Here is a 17604-nt window from a genome sequence, read left to right as displayed (position 1 = left end):
TGTGCTCCAAGGAATAGAGTCCCAACCTGCTCAACCACTCCCTATAGCTCAGGCCCTTGAGGCCTGGCAACATCCTTGTCAATCTTCTCTGCACCCTTTCCAGCTTGCCAACGTCTTCCCAGCAACACGGTGTCCGGAATTGAACACAATACTCCAAATGCAGCCTCACCACTGTTTTATATAACTGCAACATGACCTCCCAAATTCTATATTCAATACTGACTGATGAAGGCCAATGTTATGATCCAAACCAATGACCTTGTATGCTAACTTCAGCTCAGAGGTTATGAATGGTGACAAGGTTAAAAAGGGTTGTGGAAGGGTGGTTATATGGTTCTATAACTGTAATCTGCAAGTATTGATTCATAATCACAGCTCGCTCAATCATTATCGGTCTCTAATTGTGTGATTAATGATGAAATTATGCTGGTACCTCAGGTGTGAGACAGGGTATTGAGCAGCCTATTTTTGGCTCCCATCAAATAGAATAAGCGTTTGGTCACAAAACACAGCATGATGGCGGAACTCAGCAGGTCAGGCAGCATCTGTGGAGGGAATGGACTCGGGACGTTCCAGGTCAAGACCCTTCTTCTGCCTTCTTCTGCTGTCCGTCCTGTCCACAAATGCTGCATGTCCCCTTTAGTTCCTCCGACACTTTGTGTTTCCTCTAGATTCCTGCAACCGCATGGTTTTGTGCCTCGACTATAGTTGATCACCTGACTGCAGAGCAGTATGGACCCAGGAAGCTGAGAAGATGAATGGTGGGACAAGACAATCATTCAAATGTGCAAAAGAGTCCCAGTGCTGTTATTGCTACTTCTGACCAACAAGCATCAAAAGAGGATCCATTTAGATGAGGAAAGGCTCAAGTTAGATGTAGCTGAGTAATTGTATTGCATTGCCTTTGTACTGCAGATATCCAACCTGTACCTCTACGATAGTGTTCTATTGTTGGCTGGAGCCTTCCACAAAAAATTAGAGGACCGGAAGTGGCACAGCATGGCAAGTCTGAACTGCATGAGGAAGTCCACAAAGTCTTGGAATGGAGGGAGATCCATGCTGGACACCATTCGAAACGTAAGTGAAGCTGAAAAGGTGAGAGTGTTCGATATAGACAGTGGTTAGGAGAGAGACACAAAAAGCTGGAGTAACTCAGCGGGTCAGGCAGCGTCTCTGGATAGAAGGAATAGATGATATTTCGGGTGGAGACCCTTCTGGCTGGCTATCAGGATATCCAGAGAGATTCCAAGTCGCCTATTGAATGGTCCCATCATATAACCATATAACCATATAACAATTACAGCACGGAAACAGGCCATCTCGACCCTTCTAGTCCGTGCCGAACACGTATTCTCCCCTAGTCCCATATACCTGCGCTCAGACCACAACCCTCCATACCTTTCCCGTCCATATAACTATCCAAAAGATAACTATCATGAGAGTTATGAATCCCAGTTTCTTTTCCTTGTATTTAACTACCAGTAAAATAACCTGTGTAGGATGGAACATCAGATGCTGGTTTAAACCGAAGATAGACACAAAATGCTGGAGTAACTCAGCGGGACAGGCAGCATCCCTGGAGAGAAGGAATGGGTGACGTTTCGAGTCGAGACCCTTCTACAGACAAGTAAATGTCATGCTAAGCTCTTCCTGCCCCTCTATTTATTCCATTTATATCAACTTCCCTCTTGTTTTCCCCTCCCCATTCCATCAGCATCTTCCTTTGGTCCATCCTGATTCCACACTCATCGCCACTGAATCTTGCCTGGGGTATATAGGCACTGAAGATATACTGTAGGGCCTCCAGCTAAATCCTAGTGTGTGGTGCATGCTAATGATAAAAAGCACTTTGCTTCTTGAGCGTGGAAACCCTAGTGCAGGAGAAATGAAATCACAGAATCCCCCGAAGGGTCCCGACCCAAAACATTGCTCACCGATGCACTGCAGAGATGGTGCCTGACCTGCTGAGTTACTCCAGCACTTTGTGCATAGGACGGAATCTCGGCACTACTTCGAAAATGGGTCTGATGAAGCCACATAAGCCAGAGAATTAACCAGTCGTTAATTGCGCGATGACCTGTTTAAAATCTCAAAAACAACCAAAGACTCTCTGTTGCGAGGGATGTTTGTCTATTTTGAAGCCAGTAATCAGCCTGTGAGATTAGTTGACAAGTTTCATCTCTTTTCTGGCTTCCATATGATTCTAAAATGATCAAGCAGCAGAATTCATTGCTGTTCTTTATCTTAACGTGTGTGTTTACACAGTTGGAACTTTGGAGGCTGGTAAATGAAATGTGTTTAAAAATCAGCCCACAGAGAAAAAATAGAGGGTGGTGCACAGTTTTGATCATCTTCACCCAAATTTTTATTTTTTTTTGAGATACAGCACGGAAACAGGTCCTTCAACCCACTGAGTCTGCACTGACCAGCGATCCCTGCACATTAACTATCTTATACACACTAGGGACAATTTACTTATACCAAGCCAATTCACCCACAAACCTGTTCGTCTTTGGAGTGTGGGAGGAAACTGAAGATCTCGGAGAAAACAGACGCGGTCACGGGGAGAACGTGCAAACTCCGTACAGACAGCACCCGTGGTCAGAATTGAACCCGGGCTTCCAGCACTGCAAGCGCTGTAAAACAGCAACTCTACCGCTGTGCCACCAGGCTGCCCTCTTGTAGCAATGTTACAAAATTTTGAGATTTAAAAAGTCAAGTCTGCAATTTATCCCATCAGATAAAGCATAACAATAAGTTTAATTTGACACCTAATTCACTTTCATATCTCAAGTAATAAAAAAGTTATGGCCATTTTCATACCCGGAAATTAGCATCTTGTTCCCTATTGATTTTCTATGGACATAACAAAAAAGATGTGATCGAGGACAGTCAAAAGCCCCTAACCTTCTTAAAAATTAAGAGAACTGAATGAAATTTTCAGTTATCATAGATTGAACCATTCTGAAACAAATATAAAATAATCTTACTTGGAGGACCTGAAATTAAAGCATATAATTAGTTAGTTACCCCAATTGTAGCTAATTTCATACTTCAATTACTAGATCTAAACATCTATCCATTTCTTAATAAATGATTAACGTTTTTAAATAGCCCAAGTGTCCAAATAATATTCACAAATAATTCACAATAAAACATGATTTTAAAATCTCATTTACATTAATTTATAGGCCAAATGGAAGGAATTTAGTGTTCAATTGCTGTAAATTAAAGTCCATTTAAATCGGCTTTCTAGTGGGATCCTGTGAACGCGCTGGTTTAGAACGTTCACATTGCGCTGGATTTGGGCCCGCAAATGCCCAGAAAAACACTGTGGGATATAAAGAGCCCAAAATGAACTATTCGCTATAGAAAACTTTATTGACAGGGTTCTTAAGAAGCCCCATTTAATGTAAAAATAAGGTACATACCCTTTAATTGTTTGCTTTATAAAACCCTGGGGCTGCGAGAGGTTGCGGGTTGAGAGAGTGGTTTTTAAACTACTATAACTATTATACAAGGCCATAAAATCTAATAATACCTTTTGCGACGGGGTCTTTCAGCGATTTTCCGTTAATGATTTACTAGGCTGAACATTTTCGATTGCAACATCCTAGTAAAAATCGCGTTTTAAACCCGCCCCCTCTAAACAGCACCAAAATCACACACACGGCCTGGGGGCAGATTCTCATCGACGATTCAGGTAGGTTTTGTAACATACCTACCTCTTGCTAATCCCAATTATGGATTAATGGGCAGAGTTTTGGGAGCGTAATAAGAGACAGGAACTTCTGGGAAATTGGAATGGCAAGCGTCAGTGATTGGTATCCGATGTCCAGGATTATGGAGTCAAATGAAGACAAGCGTTTAACCTTTAAAATCTAGTAATGTGTGTGACTCTTTCACAAGTACAACAGCTTTTGGAAGACAAATCAGACTGCAAATGACAGATTTTATGTGTGATCACAGATGGTCGGGTAGCAGGCATTTTGGAGCCGTTATTACCTCATGATTATGCAAATAGTTTGCCATCCAGCGCCAAGTCATGTTTCAGCCATGGAAGAATCAGAATTTATTGTTTGCATCTGAGGTCCAATGTGTAGAAAATTCCTATACTTAGATGCTCACCGCCCAAACCATGACACAAATGATATGGATACAGAGAGTTGTGAGTCTGTGGAATTCTCTGCCTCAGAGGGCGGTGGAGGCCGGTTCTCTGGACACTTTCAAGAGAGAGCTTGGTAGGGCTCTTAAAGATAGCGGAGTCAGGGGATATGGGGAGAAGGCAGGAACGGGATACTGATTGTGGATGATCAGCCATGATCACATTGAATGTCGGTGCTGGCTCAAAGGGCCGAATGGCCTACTCATGCACCTATTGTCTATTGTCTATTGTCTAACTTGCCTCCCAGTGTCCAATCCACCATCACATTCACTTTGAGGGGAAAAAAGGATTCTGATGGATGGGATCAAATATATAAAATCAAATTGATTTACTGCAGTGATGTTGAGTCATAGGCAACCTGCAATTAGCTAATGGAAAATTCACAAATGTACAAAATTGCAAGAGGTTTTAATATCAAGACTAGTGTTCAATTGCTCAAAGATTGTGTATGGTCCAATTTGTTTAGATTTAGTTTGGTATAATACCATGCGGCCCATTATGTCTACGTTGACCATCGAACACCCATTCATATTAGTTCTGTGTTATCCCACATTCATATCCATTCCCATCTGGTTTGGGGCAATGCTATTTTGACAGAGGACAATTAACCTACAAACCCGCATGTCTTTGGGATGTGGGAGGAAAAGCCGGGGTACCCAGAGGAAGCCCATCGGGTTACCGGGACAACGTGCAAACTCCACACAGACACACAGTGCCCAAAGTCAGTCTCGAAGCCAGATCTCTCTGGCTCTGTGGGGCAGCAGTTCCAACAGATGTGCCACTGTGCTGCCCATATTATTCCAGCTTAACCAATCATCATTCTAGAAATAAATGTTAGAAAGCAAAGTATGCCAATGAGGCCAAGGCATAATGTTGCAGGCACAGAAGAATTTGGAAAAGGAACAATGACATTCTCACCAAAATATCAATAGAACATTTTTTATTCTTGACATCTTTAAAATATTCAGCAAGTTAAAGGCAACATCTGTGAAAAGGGAGAAACAGATTTAATGTTTCAAGTCACTGCCCTTATATTTGAAGGTTACACAAAAAAGCTGGAGAAACTCAGCGGGTGCAGCAGCATCTATGGAGCGAAGGAAATAGGCAACGTTTCGGGCCGAAACCCTTCTTCAGACTGATCGGGGGGGGGGGTGGGTGGGGACAAGAAAGGGAAAAGGAGGAGTAGCCAGAAGGCTGGGGGATGGGAGGAGACAGCAGGGGGGCTGAGGAAGGGGAGGAGACAGCAAGGACTAACAAAATTGGGAGAATTCGATGTTCATGCCCCCGGGGTGCAGACTCCCCAAACGGAATATGAGGTGCTGTTCCTCCAATTTCCGGTGCTGCTCGCTGTGGCCATGGAGGAGACCCAGGACAGAGAGGGCGGAGTGGGAGGGGGAGTTGAAGTGCTGAGCCACCGGGAGGTCAGCTTGGTTATTGCGGACCGAGCGGAGGTGTTCGGCGAAACGATCGCCCAACCTCCGCTTGGTCTCACCGATATAGATCTGCTGACATCTAGAGCAGCGGACGCAATAGATGAGATGCATGCCCTTCCTCAGCCCCCCTGCTGTCTCCTCCCATCCCCCAGCCTTCTGGCTACTCCTCCTTTTCCCTTTCTTGTCCCCACCCACCCCCGCCCCCGATCAGTCTGAAGAAGGGTTTCGGCCCGAAACGTTGCCTATTTCCTTCACTCCATAGATGCTGCTGCACCCGCTGAGTTTCTCCAGCTTTTTTGTGTAACCTTCGATTCTCCAGCATCTGCAGTTCCCTCTTAAACGCCCTTATATTTGATATGGATCAATTGTTATGATGGGAATGGAAAAGAGTTAGTGAAAGGTTTGCATTTATAAGTATTAGTAGCAGAATTAGGCCATTCGGCCCATTAGTCTACTCCACCATTTAATCATGGCTGACCTATCTTACCCTCTCAACCCCATTCTCCTGCCTTCTCCCCATAACACCTGACACCCATACCAATCAAGAACCTATTAATCTCCATTTAAAAAAAAAAATGCATTGACTTGGCCTCCACAGTCTTCAGTGGCAATGAATTCCACAGATTCACCACCCTCTGACCAAAGAAATTCCTCCTCATCTCCTTTCTTAAGGTCTGTCCTTTTATTGTGAGGCTGTTGCCTCTGGTCCTTGACTTTCCCACTCGTGGACACATCCTCTCCACATCCACTCTATCCAGGCCTTTCATGTTTGTTAAGTTTCAATGAGGTCTCCCCCTCGTCCTAAACTCCAGCGAGTACAGGCCCAGTGCCGTCAAAGGATCATCATACGTTAGGCTTGTTTTTATGACCTCAGGTTATCTTGTAGCAACTTACAATTGGTGAAGTGCTTCCAAGTACAACCAATGCTGTAATCTTGGGAAACAGCGCAGCTAATGTACGCTTAACCAGGTTCTGAAGTGATACTTAGATAAGTGACTGAATACTCTGTTTTGGTGTTGTAGGTTAAGAGAAAAAAAGCTGTCTAGGGTGCAATATATTGTTTAGAAAGGGTGCTTGAGGGAAATAGTTTAGCTCATTATACTTCATGTAATAGGAAGTGAGTGGATCTATCCAGTCTTTTTAACATGCTTAAAATTAAATGCCTCGCTGAAACTCGGGCTAAAGGCTTACAGTGCAGGAAGAGCAGTGCAGGAACTTACAAAGTTCTTAAGGGGTTGGACAGGCTAGATGCAGGAAGATTGTTCCTGATGTTGGGGAAGTCCAGAACAAGGGGTCACAGTTTAAGGATAAGGGGGAAATCTTTTAGGACCGAGATGAGGAAAACATTTTTCACACAGAGTGGTGAATCTCGAATTCTCTGCCACAGAAGGTAGTTGAGGCCAGTTCTTTGGCTATATTTAAGAGGGAGTTAGATGTGGCCCTCGTGGCTAAAGGGATCAGGGGGTATGGAGAGAGCGCAGGTGCAGGATACTGAATTGGATGATCAGCCATGATCATATTGAATGGTGGTGCAGGCTCAAAGGGTCGAATGGCCTACTCCTGCACCTATTTTCTATGTTTCTATATTTCTAAGAGAGCTTTTACCAGTATCTTGGTAGACACAAAATGCTGGAGTAACTCAGCGGGACAGGCAGCATCCCTGGAGAGAAGGAATGAGTGACGTTTTGGGTTGAGACCCTCCTTACCAGTCTCTGCTAGCCCTTTAATAGAACAATCCTGGATTAATCCCATGGCATTGGCCTCTCTCTCCATGGACCCAAACGGATGGATTTGATTCAATCAATTGGATTACATATTGTAATATAGAATGGTTTTGTTCATTGAGATTCTAAACACAAAGAGCAATTATAAAACAATTTTGATAGAGTGGAGTTACATGACTCATCGCCGTGTGCATTACATTTGCCATTATCATCTTCCCTCTGAGGAAGATGACTCAGATTTATTTAGGGTTTATAAGTCGTATCGACTGGTGAAGCTCAGCGCACTGAATGATGGTCTTCTGGTGGGTGGAGTGGAAACGGTATGAAGTTTGATGTATTCATTCATGAAAATGTTCTCCTGCTGCATGGGCTTGGTCCGAAACCTTGTCCATCCATCTGACTCTATACATCATCCCGACCTGCAGCGTTCCTCCAGCAGTTTGTTATTTTAACTCCAGATTGCAGTATCTACAGCCCCGTTGTATCTTTATTCATGACTTATTGTATCCTCCGCTTCCCTCTAGGGTCAAATTACTGGTCTGACTGGGACCCTGGCTTTTGTGAATGGTGTGTCTAACCCCAACATTCATTTTGAAATCCTTGGCACCAGTTACAGTGAAACATTTGGCAAAGATGTTCGACGGGTAAGTACATCTTTTACCTTCTCTACCTTTTCTTTCTGCACACTACTGCTGGAGCTGTGTATAAGTCAAGTAAGATATAACCTTCACAAACTAGATTCTAGAATGATAGCTTCCCCATGGAAAGTGTTGCTCTCTCTGCAGGTTTTAATAGGTTAGTGTTATTTTCAAAGTCTGCTTGTGCTAATCTTCTCCAATACTTGTTAGGATCTGCGGGGTGTTTTTATTACGTTATTATCTGGAAGCCCCATTGCTCCACTCATCTGTGGAATAAGACCATAAGGCCCAGGGGCAGAATTAGGCCATTCAGCCCATCGCATCCTCTCTGCAATTCCATCGTGGCTGATCGGATGAATAAATGCTTTTCTCAGTGAAGAACCTCCGTGGGGGCCACAGGACATGTGGACCCGAGCAATGATGTCCAGAAAAGGTTGCAACCGGAGATTTAAATTGGAAGGAAACACACTCGCAATGATATCGCATCTTTATGGCCCTCAGGTTACCCAACGTACTTCACAGCCAACTGCGTATCTCCATAGTGTCCGCGATAGGAAAGAACTGCAGATGCTGGTTTAAATTGGAGGTAGACACAAAATGCTGGAGTAACTCAGCGGGACAGGCAGCATCTCTAAAGAGAAGGAATGGATGACGTTTCGGGGCGAAACCCTTCTTCAGTCGGAAGCCAAGACAACACTTCCCCTCTCTCCCATCTACTTCCCCATCCCATGTTTGCAGTCGGAAGAAGGGGCTCGACCTGAAGCATCACCCATTCCTTCTCTCCAGAGATGCTGCCTGTCCCGCTGAATTACTCCAGCATTTTGTGTCTACCCTTCAAAGTGTTTTATGAGACTTAGTGACAGTGTAAACCAGCATCTGCAGTTGCTTCCTGCACATGTAGTCAGTTGTGATATGGCAAAGAGCAGCAAGCTACTTGAAAATAGCAAACTCCCTTAAAGCATTTAGTCTGTTCTCAGAGTTTTGGCAGAAGGATAAGCAACAGTAAGGATACCAAGTTGACAATTTAAGATAGGTCTATTTACTAAATTTGGTCACTGTTTATAGACTCGTGCCTACCCTTTTCTCTGATGCACTGGCCCTCGGTACTTTAACTCTTAAACGGAGAACTTCAAATTCTATACATTACCTGGCAATAGTCACTGCATCCATTGAAGCTGAGAATGGCACGTCTCAGTCAGCCTTTGGGGGTCAGAATTAGAACAGGGAGAGGGACAGGGATTTAGTGTTTGACATGTGGGAAGGAACTGCAAATGCTGATTTAAACTGAAGATCGACAAAAAAAGCTGGGGTAACTCAGCAGGTCAGACTACATCTCTAGAGAGAGAGAATAGGTGATATGTTGGTTCGAGACCCTTCTTCAGACAAATGGTCTCGATCTGAAATGTCACCTAATCCTTTTCTCCATAAATGCTGACTGACTCGTTGAGTTACACCAGCTTTTTGTGTTAAACTTGTTTGGTGTTTGGTCCTGTACAGACTAAGTTTTAGAGAATGGCTGGTCCAATGTAGTCGCGTTATGATACTCGGATTAAATGGTAAAAGTGTCAGGCTTAAATTCACCGGCTTGGCCTGATCTTGCAGCCCAGTGAAGTCACCCTGGCTTTAGCTGACAGCATGTCCATCACTTAACGCTCCTGGCTGATCAAACATCACACATCTCTCAAGCTTGACCATGTCCTTGGTACTTACAACCTGGGAGGCATAATACAGATGGGAGCATTCACCTCACATTGACCTGCAGACTCCCAAAACTTTCTTGGCTACTTTGGAGTGATTTCATAAACGACGAAAGGTCGATATCTAAGACTTGATTCATTCCAGCCACTGACCTTTCTTGGAATTATGTTCCTATCAATCATGAATGATTCCCTCTGCAGCGTGAGGTTGTGACCTCCAGCTCGCCTGGTTCAACATGAAGCTACGGTCCACGTTTACCTTCTCCAGATCGTCTGCTAATATCAGGCTCATTCTCAGTCGTTTCTCCCAAGGTTGAACAGCACGACTTCTCCAGCTTGTTTCAATCCACAACAATATCCTGCGTTCCATACAGCATGGAAACAAGTGCCTCGGCCCAACTTTCCCACGAGACCACAATACTCCATCTACACTTGTCCCACCTGCCTGCATTTGGTCCATATCCTTCTAAACCTATCCTATCCATATCCATGTCAAGAGTGTTTTATATGCCCCAGATAGGACAATGACATTCTTGTTTGCTGCTGCACTGTTGTCCCTCCTTTTACATTCATTTTGTGGATGCTTGAATTCTCCTGTATTGATTTTCCTGGTGATTGCAACTGCCTGCATAGTAACAGTTGAAATATTAATCCTATGTGTTTTTTTAATCAGTATTTTCCCCACACTTCTCATCAATCCCAGCCAAGACAAAACCTCCCTTCTCTCCCATCTACTTCCCCATCCCATGTTTGTATCCCAGTCGCTTACATATAAAAGCTTCAGATAGACACAAAATGCTGGAGTAACTCAGCTGGCCAGGCAGCATCTCTGGATAGAAGATCCAGATCGCTGGATCTCTGGGTGACGTTTCAGGTCGAGACCCTTCTTCAGACTGAGCGTCAGGGGTGAGGGAGTTACAGAGGTAAAGAAGTGTAAGAGATCTAAAGGAAAAATCTTAATTGTATCAGTTTTGTATCATGCAAAATAAAACATTCATTAAGTCACAGTGTCCTCATATTATATTAGGTCTCATTAAGTCACAGTGTCCTCATGGTGAGAGCTCATGATCAAGAAATAGTTGTTTGGAAATGGTAATATTTTGATCTTGCAGAACCTTTCTTTAAATCCAAATTGTTAGTTGATTATCAGCTTATAAAAATCAGCACTCACATAATGATCAGATTCTTTATAATGCTTTGCCTGTACTGGCTCATATAATAGCAACATATAATAGTTGAAGGAAGGACGACGAGCCCCCGGCGGGACAAAGAAACGCTTCAAGGACAACATCAAGAACAGTCTGAAGAAATTCCCTGTCACATCAAGCAACTGGGAACACATTGCACTAGACAGGAGCTCCTGGAGGAAATCCGTGCAGGAAGGAGCTGCACTTGACGAAATGGAACAATGCAGTGTCGCAGAGACAAAGTGACAGCACCGTAAGGAGAGAGAGAAGGGGGCTCGACGACTACCAACCACCGCCAGTCTCCACTGCCCACGTTGCACCAAGGTGTGTGGATCACGGATCAGCCTCGACAGACATCTGCAGACCCACAAGTAGACGACCCTATGGAGAGGAGAGGACAGTCATACTCGTTTCCAGTGACCGCCGATGATGATGATGATGAATAGCAACATACAATGCAGTAAAGGTTCTTAAGAAGGAACTGCAGATGCTGGAAAATCGAAGGTAGACAAAAATGCTGGAGAAACTCAGCGGGTGCAGCAGCATCTATGGAGCGAAGGAAATAGGCAATGTTTCGGGTCAAAACCATTCTTCAGACTTCTTCAGAATGGCCATTGATCTGAAATTTTAATTTTGTGTTTTTTTCTTCTATCAATGCTACCTAACTTGCAGAGTATTTTGAGTAGGTTCTTTTTTACCTGATTTCAGATTTCCAGGATGTGCAGTGCTTTGATTTTTTTGCCTTTTTCTGTCCGTCTCTGTTTTGTTCCTCTTTGGTTATAATATCAATTTTATTCCAAACCACAGAATCTCTCAGCTGTCTTTGATCTGTCAAAGTAGTGCAAACACTTCTAAAATATTTATACCCTGAGCCAAATACCATGTATTGCTCAAGATTTGTATGCTTGGAGCCTTTTCCGTCCTGTGCGTCTGCGCTTCATTGATGCAACAGGTGTCATTGGTGTCAGGATATAGTTATTGGTTTATTAGTTTCACGAGGGCTGAGATACAATGACAAATTTTGTTTGCATGCTATCGAGTCAGATTGCACTGTACATGGGTATAATACACAATTACAACAGGTGGTTAGTATAAAGAAAAAAATAATAGTGCAGAATATAGTTTTACAGCCTATAATGTTACGGATTGTGTTCACGTTGGAGCATTATTATTAGTTTAGTAATAATAATAAGTTTAATAATAATAATAAGTTTATTTATATAGCACATTTATAGTCAATTTTCATTGACCCCAAAGTGCTTTACATAATTTAAAAATCAGTTCCATACAAAGCATAAAGATGGGTTAACAAAATAATAAAATGCATAAACAGGACACAACATGTAACATAAACATCCACCACAGCATTCATCACTGTGGTGGAAGGCACAACAAATTTTTGGCCGTCCTCCTCCATTCCCCCCCCCCCTCCCCCCCGTGGACAAGACCAGAGTCCAGAGTCCAGTCCAGGATCGGTCTTTCCTCACCGGAGACCGCGGCTTCAAGATTGTGTAGGCCGCAGGCCGGCGGTTGAGATTTAAAGTCCCCGCCGCAGCCAGAAGCACCGTAGACTGCAGGGCCGGCGGTCGAAGCTCCCCTCCAGGGGTGATGGTAAGTCCATGCTGGGCCCGCGGTAGAAGTTATCCGCGGGCCGGCAATGGCGGCTTCTTCTTCCCCCGGGTCCCCCACGAGGGATCCCGGGCTGTAGACGCCGCAGCAGCTGGAACTCTGCAGACCGCGGCTTCAGGCTGCGACTTCAGGCTGCCGGCTGCCCCAGGCCAGTGAAACGGAGCACTCCCCTCCGGCGAGCCCCAGCGAGGGCTCACCCGCTCCACGCCGATTCCACGCTGCGCCTGCCGCTGAAGCCCCGGGCACGTCTCCGGGAAAGACCTCGCCGATCCTTGATGGTAGGCCACGGGGGAGGCGACCTGGAAAAAGTCGCCTCTCCATGGAGGAGGCGACCGAAGCGGTTTCCCCCTTACACCACCCACACCACCCCCCACACAAAACACAGGTCCACGCAGGTCATGGGGAGAACAGACAAACTCAGTACAGAGAGCACCCGTAGTCGGGATCGAACCCGGGTGTCCGACGCTGCATTCGCTGTAAGGCAGCAACTCCACCGCTGTGCCACCGTGAACGCTCTGAGTTATGTTTATGCTTATGTTCCATATGTCTGTGGTCGTTCCCATCCACATCTATTAGAATTTTGCATCAGTTGAGGGAAAACATTCCTCTGCAACTGTGGCCTTGATTCAGACACTGACAATACAACGAAAATTACTCCAAATTGAACCCGGCTTACTCCAAAAATCTGCACAACTTGTTGTTATTCCTCACTTTTTTATTCCATAAAGAGAACCATAGGACGGTTAGGACTCTAAAGAGGTTTGAAGTGCCTGCGTTAATCATTCAATATCAAATTACTGACTAATACATCATGAGAGGTCCATAACAATACCCTATAATACATTATAAGCTAATAAACAATAACACTTGTGTAAGAAGGAACTGCAGATGCTGGTTTAAACAGAAGATAGACACAAAATGCTGGAGTAACTCAGTGGGACAGACAGCATCTCTGAAAAAAAGGAATACGTGATGTTTTGGGCCAAAACCCTTGTTCTAACAATTGATCTTTTGAATGCTCATTGGTTTTGCAAGGGTGAATCACTTGCTGAAGAAATCAGAATTTAGCTTTAAGTGTCACAGTATTTAGTGTGTTATCTGTTGGGTTCTTATTTGCCCGTGTTAGCATTTTATTTTAATAACCATTTACTGCTGATGGTAGTCATGGACTGGAGAGGTTTGATCAGCAATGTGGCCAAAGGAGCCAATTGAGATAGATGAAGCAAAATAAATCATGGGGCGATATTGATCGCTGGTTGAAGTGTGGGGGAGAATTGTGTTGATTACTGTGGTAGCAGGCATCATCAAAACGTCAATGTATTGAAATGAGTTACGCCTCAATGCAATTGTCATCTCACTGCCTGTTGATCACTCTGCGGTCTTCCTTACTATACATATTGTGATGAGCAAACACATTAGATGGGAAGCTGCAGTCACAAATAAAGAAACATCTCTTAAAGTCAATAAACTTCCTGCAAAATAAAACATGCAGGAAGATAATTGGTAGTCGGATAAGGATGGGCAACAATTAGAGATTGGGTGCTGTCACTCAGTGCAAAACATGCCACATAAAATCCATCATTAAACACGTTTTAGAAGCAATTACAAAATTACCTTGCAATTATGAATTTTAGAGATGATTTTAACCTTTACATTGGCAGTTCGGAGAGGAAGACGAATGAAATGAAAATTATATATATTTTAATAAAATATTCCCCATATAGTAAAATTAAAATAAAATTACTTCTGGACCTTATTATTCCTGCTGCTAGCACAAGATTTCTAGAATGTGAGGTCCAGTAATATGTCCATCAACTAAATGGTGCTCAGAATATCTATATCTATCTCTTAGTGGGCCTTTGGGATAAACACTGCCTGATGCATCACAAGATGTCTATGACAATACCATACAATATACTGTAAGCTAATAAACAAAAGGAGCCTGCCATTGAAATAAAGGAGCTCATGGAGATTAATACGGCAAAGTTCAGTAAATAATCTAATTTGTGAAGCATACCGTAAGATCTAATGTTAACCAGTATTCATGAGGATTTCATTTGTTATGGTTCCTCGAATCGTATTATAATCTCAAAATTAATTTTAGGAGTCAAGACTCGACACATGAGAATCAGACTTATGCTTGCAGATATGACTAGAGGCTTAATAGGTTCATGTGATCATCCTCTGTTCAGAATCAGTCCATCTATTTTTATGAGTTAATGCCGCTGCTAAATTGCAGAAAGGAAAATTCATGTAAGCGCATTAAGTAGTTCTCCATTAAAGCCTTCTTCTCTGACTGTTAGCAGATCCTCTGACCCTATCATTTCAAATCCACTTTCTAACACTGTTCATTCAAACATCACCCCGAAAAGCTGTGCAGGGAGGAACTGCAGATGCTGCTTTAAACCAAAGACAGACATAAAAGGCTGGTGTAACTCAGTGGGTCAGGCAGCATCCCTGGAGAAAAGGAATAGGTGACGTTTCAGGTCCAGACCCTTCTTCAGATCCCAAAAAGTTGCTTCTTTGCCCACTATTTGGGATAACATAGACTCCCATCTCACAAACCAGCATGGGTTAAAGCATATTGTTGGAAGGAACTGCAGATGCTGGTTTAAACCGAAGATAGACACAAAATGCTGGAGTAACTCAGTGGGACAAGCAGAATATCTGGAGAGGAGGAATGGGTGATGTTTTGGTTTGAGACCCTTCTTCAGACTTTTGGATCTTGACCCGAAACGTCACCCATTCCTTCTCTCCAGAAATGCTGCCTGTCCAGCTGATTTACTCCAGCATTTTGTGTCTAACTTGGGTTAAAGCTTGTGTGCCCTATTATTGTATTAGTCTTGCATTCTAGTTTGAAGGTGGTCACATTAAACATCCCCATTGTGGCTCCACCCTGAATTGCAATGAGAACAACCAGACTTCATGAATGATGGCAAGTTTTTGGAGATGGTGTAGATGAGATTTAGTAGAATGGCCCAAGAATTGATAGACCATTGTGAAGAGTCTTCAGAAGCTAAGTTTGGCCTTCTTGTAGCTGAGAAATGTAAGGTAAGATTTAATGGATGTGTTCAAAGTTATTTTGATGAAGCATCAAAGGAGAAATAATTGCTATTGATTTGAAGTAATAACATGCTGGGAAATGAGGAGAAATGTACTTACATCCTGTGATTTGAAAAGGGAGTGGTGGAACCAGGTTTGGTAGTAACTTTCAAAAGTCAATATTATGCAAAAGAAAACCAATTTGGGAGTGGTGAATGGTCCTTGATTACATTTGCTGCTTTCCCACCTCAATGTGAAGTGGAGCTAGAGTTAATGGTGTTAAGGCTGGTTTGTGTGATGGACTGGGCTGCATCCACAACTCTCTGCAATTTCTTGTGGTCTTGGATGTGGCAGTTACCAAATCATGCTATGACACATCGAGATAGGAGAAGTGGTAGCGATCATTGGAAACATGCTGAATTTGCTTAAGGGCCTGTCCCACATTCACGACCTCTGCCGAGTTTGCCCTTGACTCGTACTCGCAGCATGGTCGTCACGAGGTCGTAGGAGGTCGTAGGTAGGTCATACCAGGCCGTGATGCTAGTCGTGGGTACTCATGGCATCAAGTAGGTCGGGGCGTTTTTTCTAGCCTGATGAAAAATGTCCACGAGTAAAAAAGGTCGTGAATTAGGTCGTGAAAGTGGGACAGGCCCTTTAGTCTTCTGATGAAGTCAATGATGAAGTTGATGCTTGGTGTACTTTCTTAGTTATAGCGTCAATGTGGTTGTACCAAGACAAATTGGTGGCGATATTTGCACCTCTGAGCTTTAAGCTCTTGACTCCCTTCACTCTGGCTCTATTGATACTGACTGGGTTGTATGAGGTTCATCTTTTGACAACTAGCTCCTTTGTTTTGTTGGCATTGTGGGACAGGTTGTTGTATTGTCACCAGGTCACTGTGCTCTCTACTTCCTGTACTCTGTCTGGTCATTACTGGAGATCCAGCCCCCAACAGTGGCGTCATTTGCTAACTTGTAGAAGGTGTTAGAGCGGGAGTGTTGAAGGAATATCATAAAGGGCTGAAACACAGCCTTGTGACCAGTCATTGTGTCGGGAAGTCAAGGATCCAAGGGTTGGACAGGGGAGCAGTGAGCCCGAGGTCCATGAGTTTGGAGATGAATTTGCTTGGAGTTATGGTAGTGAAGGCAGAACTATAGTCAATGAATAGGGGACTGATGTGGGACTACTCTGCCCACTTTTGCTATTGGCCTTATATGGAAAGAATATCCATTGAACTCTGGGGCCTGGTGTTGGATCCAATCACATTTGGTCATGAACCCACCTACTCTGCCTTCCAACCAGACAACCCATCAGTTACACAACCTGCTTACTTTACATCCTATCTAATGCACACGTTGTCCAGTTTACATCTAAGCAGGCCCAATTTGCCCATCATCCACCCTCCCCATTAGACTACTATAATCTTTTATTTCTCTAATCCCTAACCAGTCTGAAGAAGGGTATCAACCCGAAAAGTCGCCCATTCCTTCTCTCCAGAGATGCTGTCTGCCCCACTGAGTTACTCCAGCATTTTGTGTCTATCTTCAGTTTAAACCATCATCTGCAGTTCCTTCCTACACATTTTGACTACCCACCATGTCTTTCCCTTGTTGTATACTCTGCCCCCCACACACATTGTCCGTTGCATACATGTCCACTCTTCAAACCTCTCGCAAAATGCCTTGCCTATCGCCTGTACCCCTATTATGTACCTACCTGTTATTCCCACTCTGAGCACATCCACCAATGCCCATTTAACACACACAGATTTTGCACATTGATGAATCGAAGGACTTGATCTTTGGATCATGGACTTATATTGTGAATCTGCTACTAACTTGAACCAGTTTGGGAACCAAATTCCCAAGGCTCTTTCGAGAATTGTTAATGCATGAAATGGGATGTGTTATTTTGGCAGTAACAGGTGCCTTTATGAGTCTGGGAGATAATATTACTGGCAGAGTGTGAGACGTCTTTCCTGTGATGTTTTCTGTGTGGGCATTGATAAAATTCTCAGAGGTGAGATTGCACATAATTCCACAATTATGTCTTTTGAAATTGCACAGACAATCACCTTTTAAAATTCAAT

At 43.6% G+C, this 17604-nt stretch overlaps 1 protein-coding gene across 1 annotated transcript in view; it reads left to right on the top strand.

The window, feature by feature from the left end:
• The window catches only part of LOC129712988 (glutamate receptor ionotropic, delta-1-like), a 539407-nt gene that overhangs the window by 437810 nt on the left and 83993 nt on the right, over positions 1–17604 (top strand). The window contains exons 8-9 of the mRNA XM_055661821.1: positions 916–1077; positions 7847–7966. Of these exons, the coding sequence (XP_055517796.1) occupies positions 916–1077; positions 7847–7966 (282 nt within the window). The remainder of the gene's footprint in view (positions 1–915; positions 1078–7846; positions 7967–17604) is intronic.

The sequence above is a fragment of the Leucoraja erinacea genome, chromosome 34 (genome assembly GCF_028641065.1).
Source record: "Leucoraja erinacea ecotype New England chromosome 34, Leri_hhj_1, whole genome shotgun sequence".
Lineage (NCBI taxonomy): Eukaryota > Metazoa > Chordata > Chondrichthyes > Rajiformes > Rajidae > Leucoraja > Leucoraja erinaceus.
Note: the sequence above shows the minus strand (reverse complement) of the source record. Positions and strands in the feature narration are given on the sequence as shown.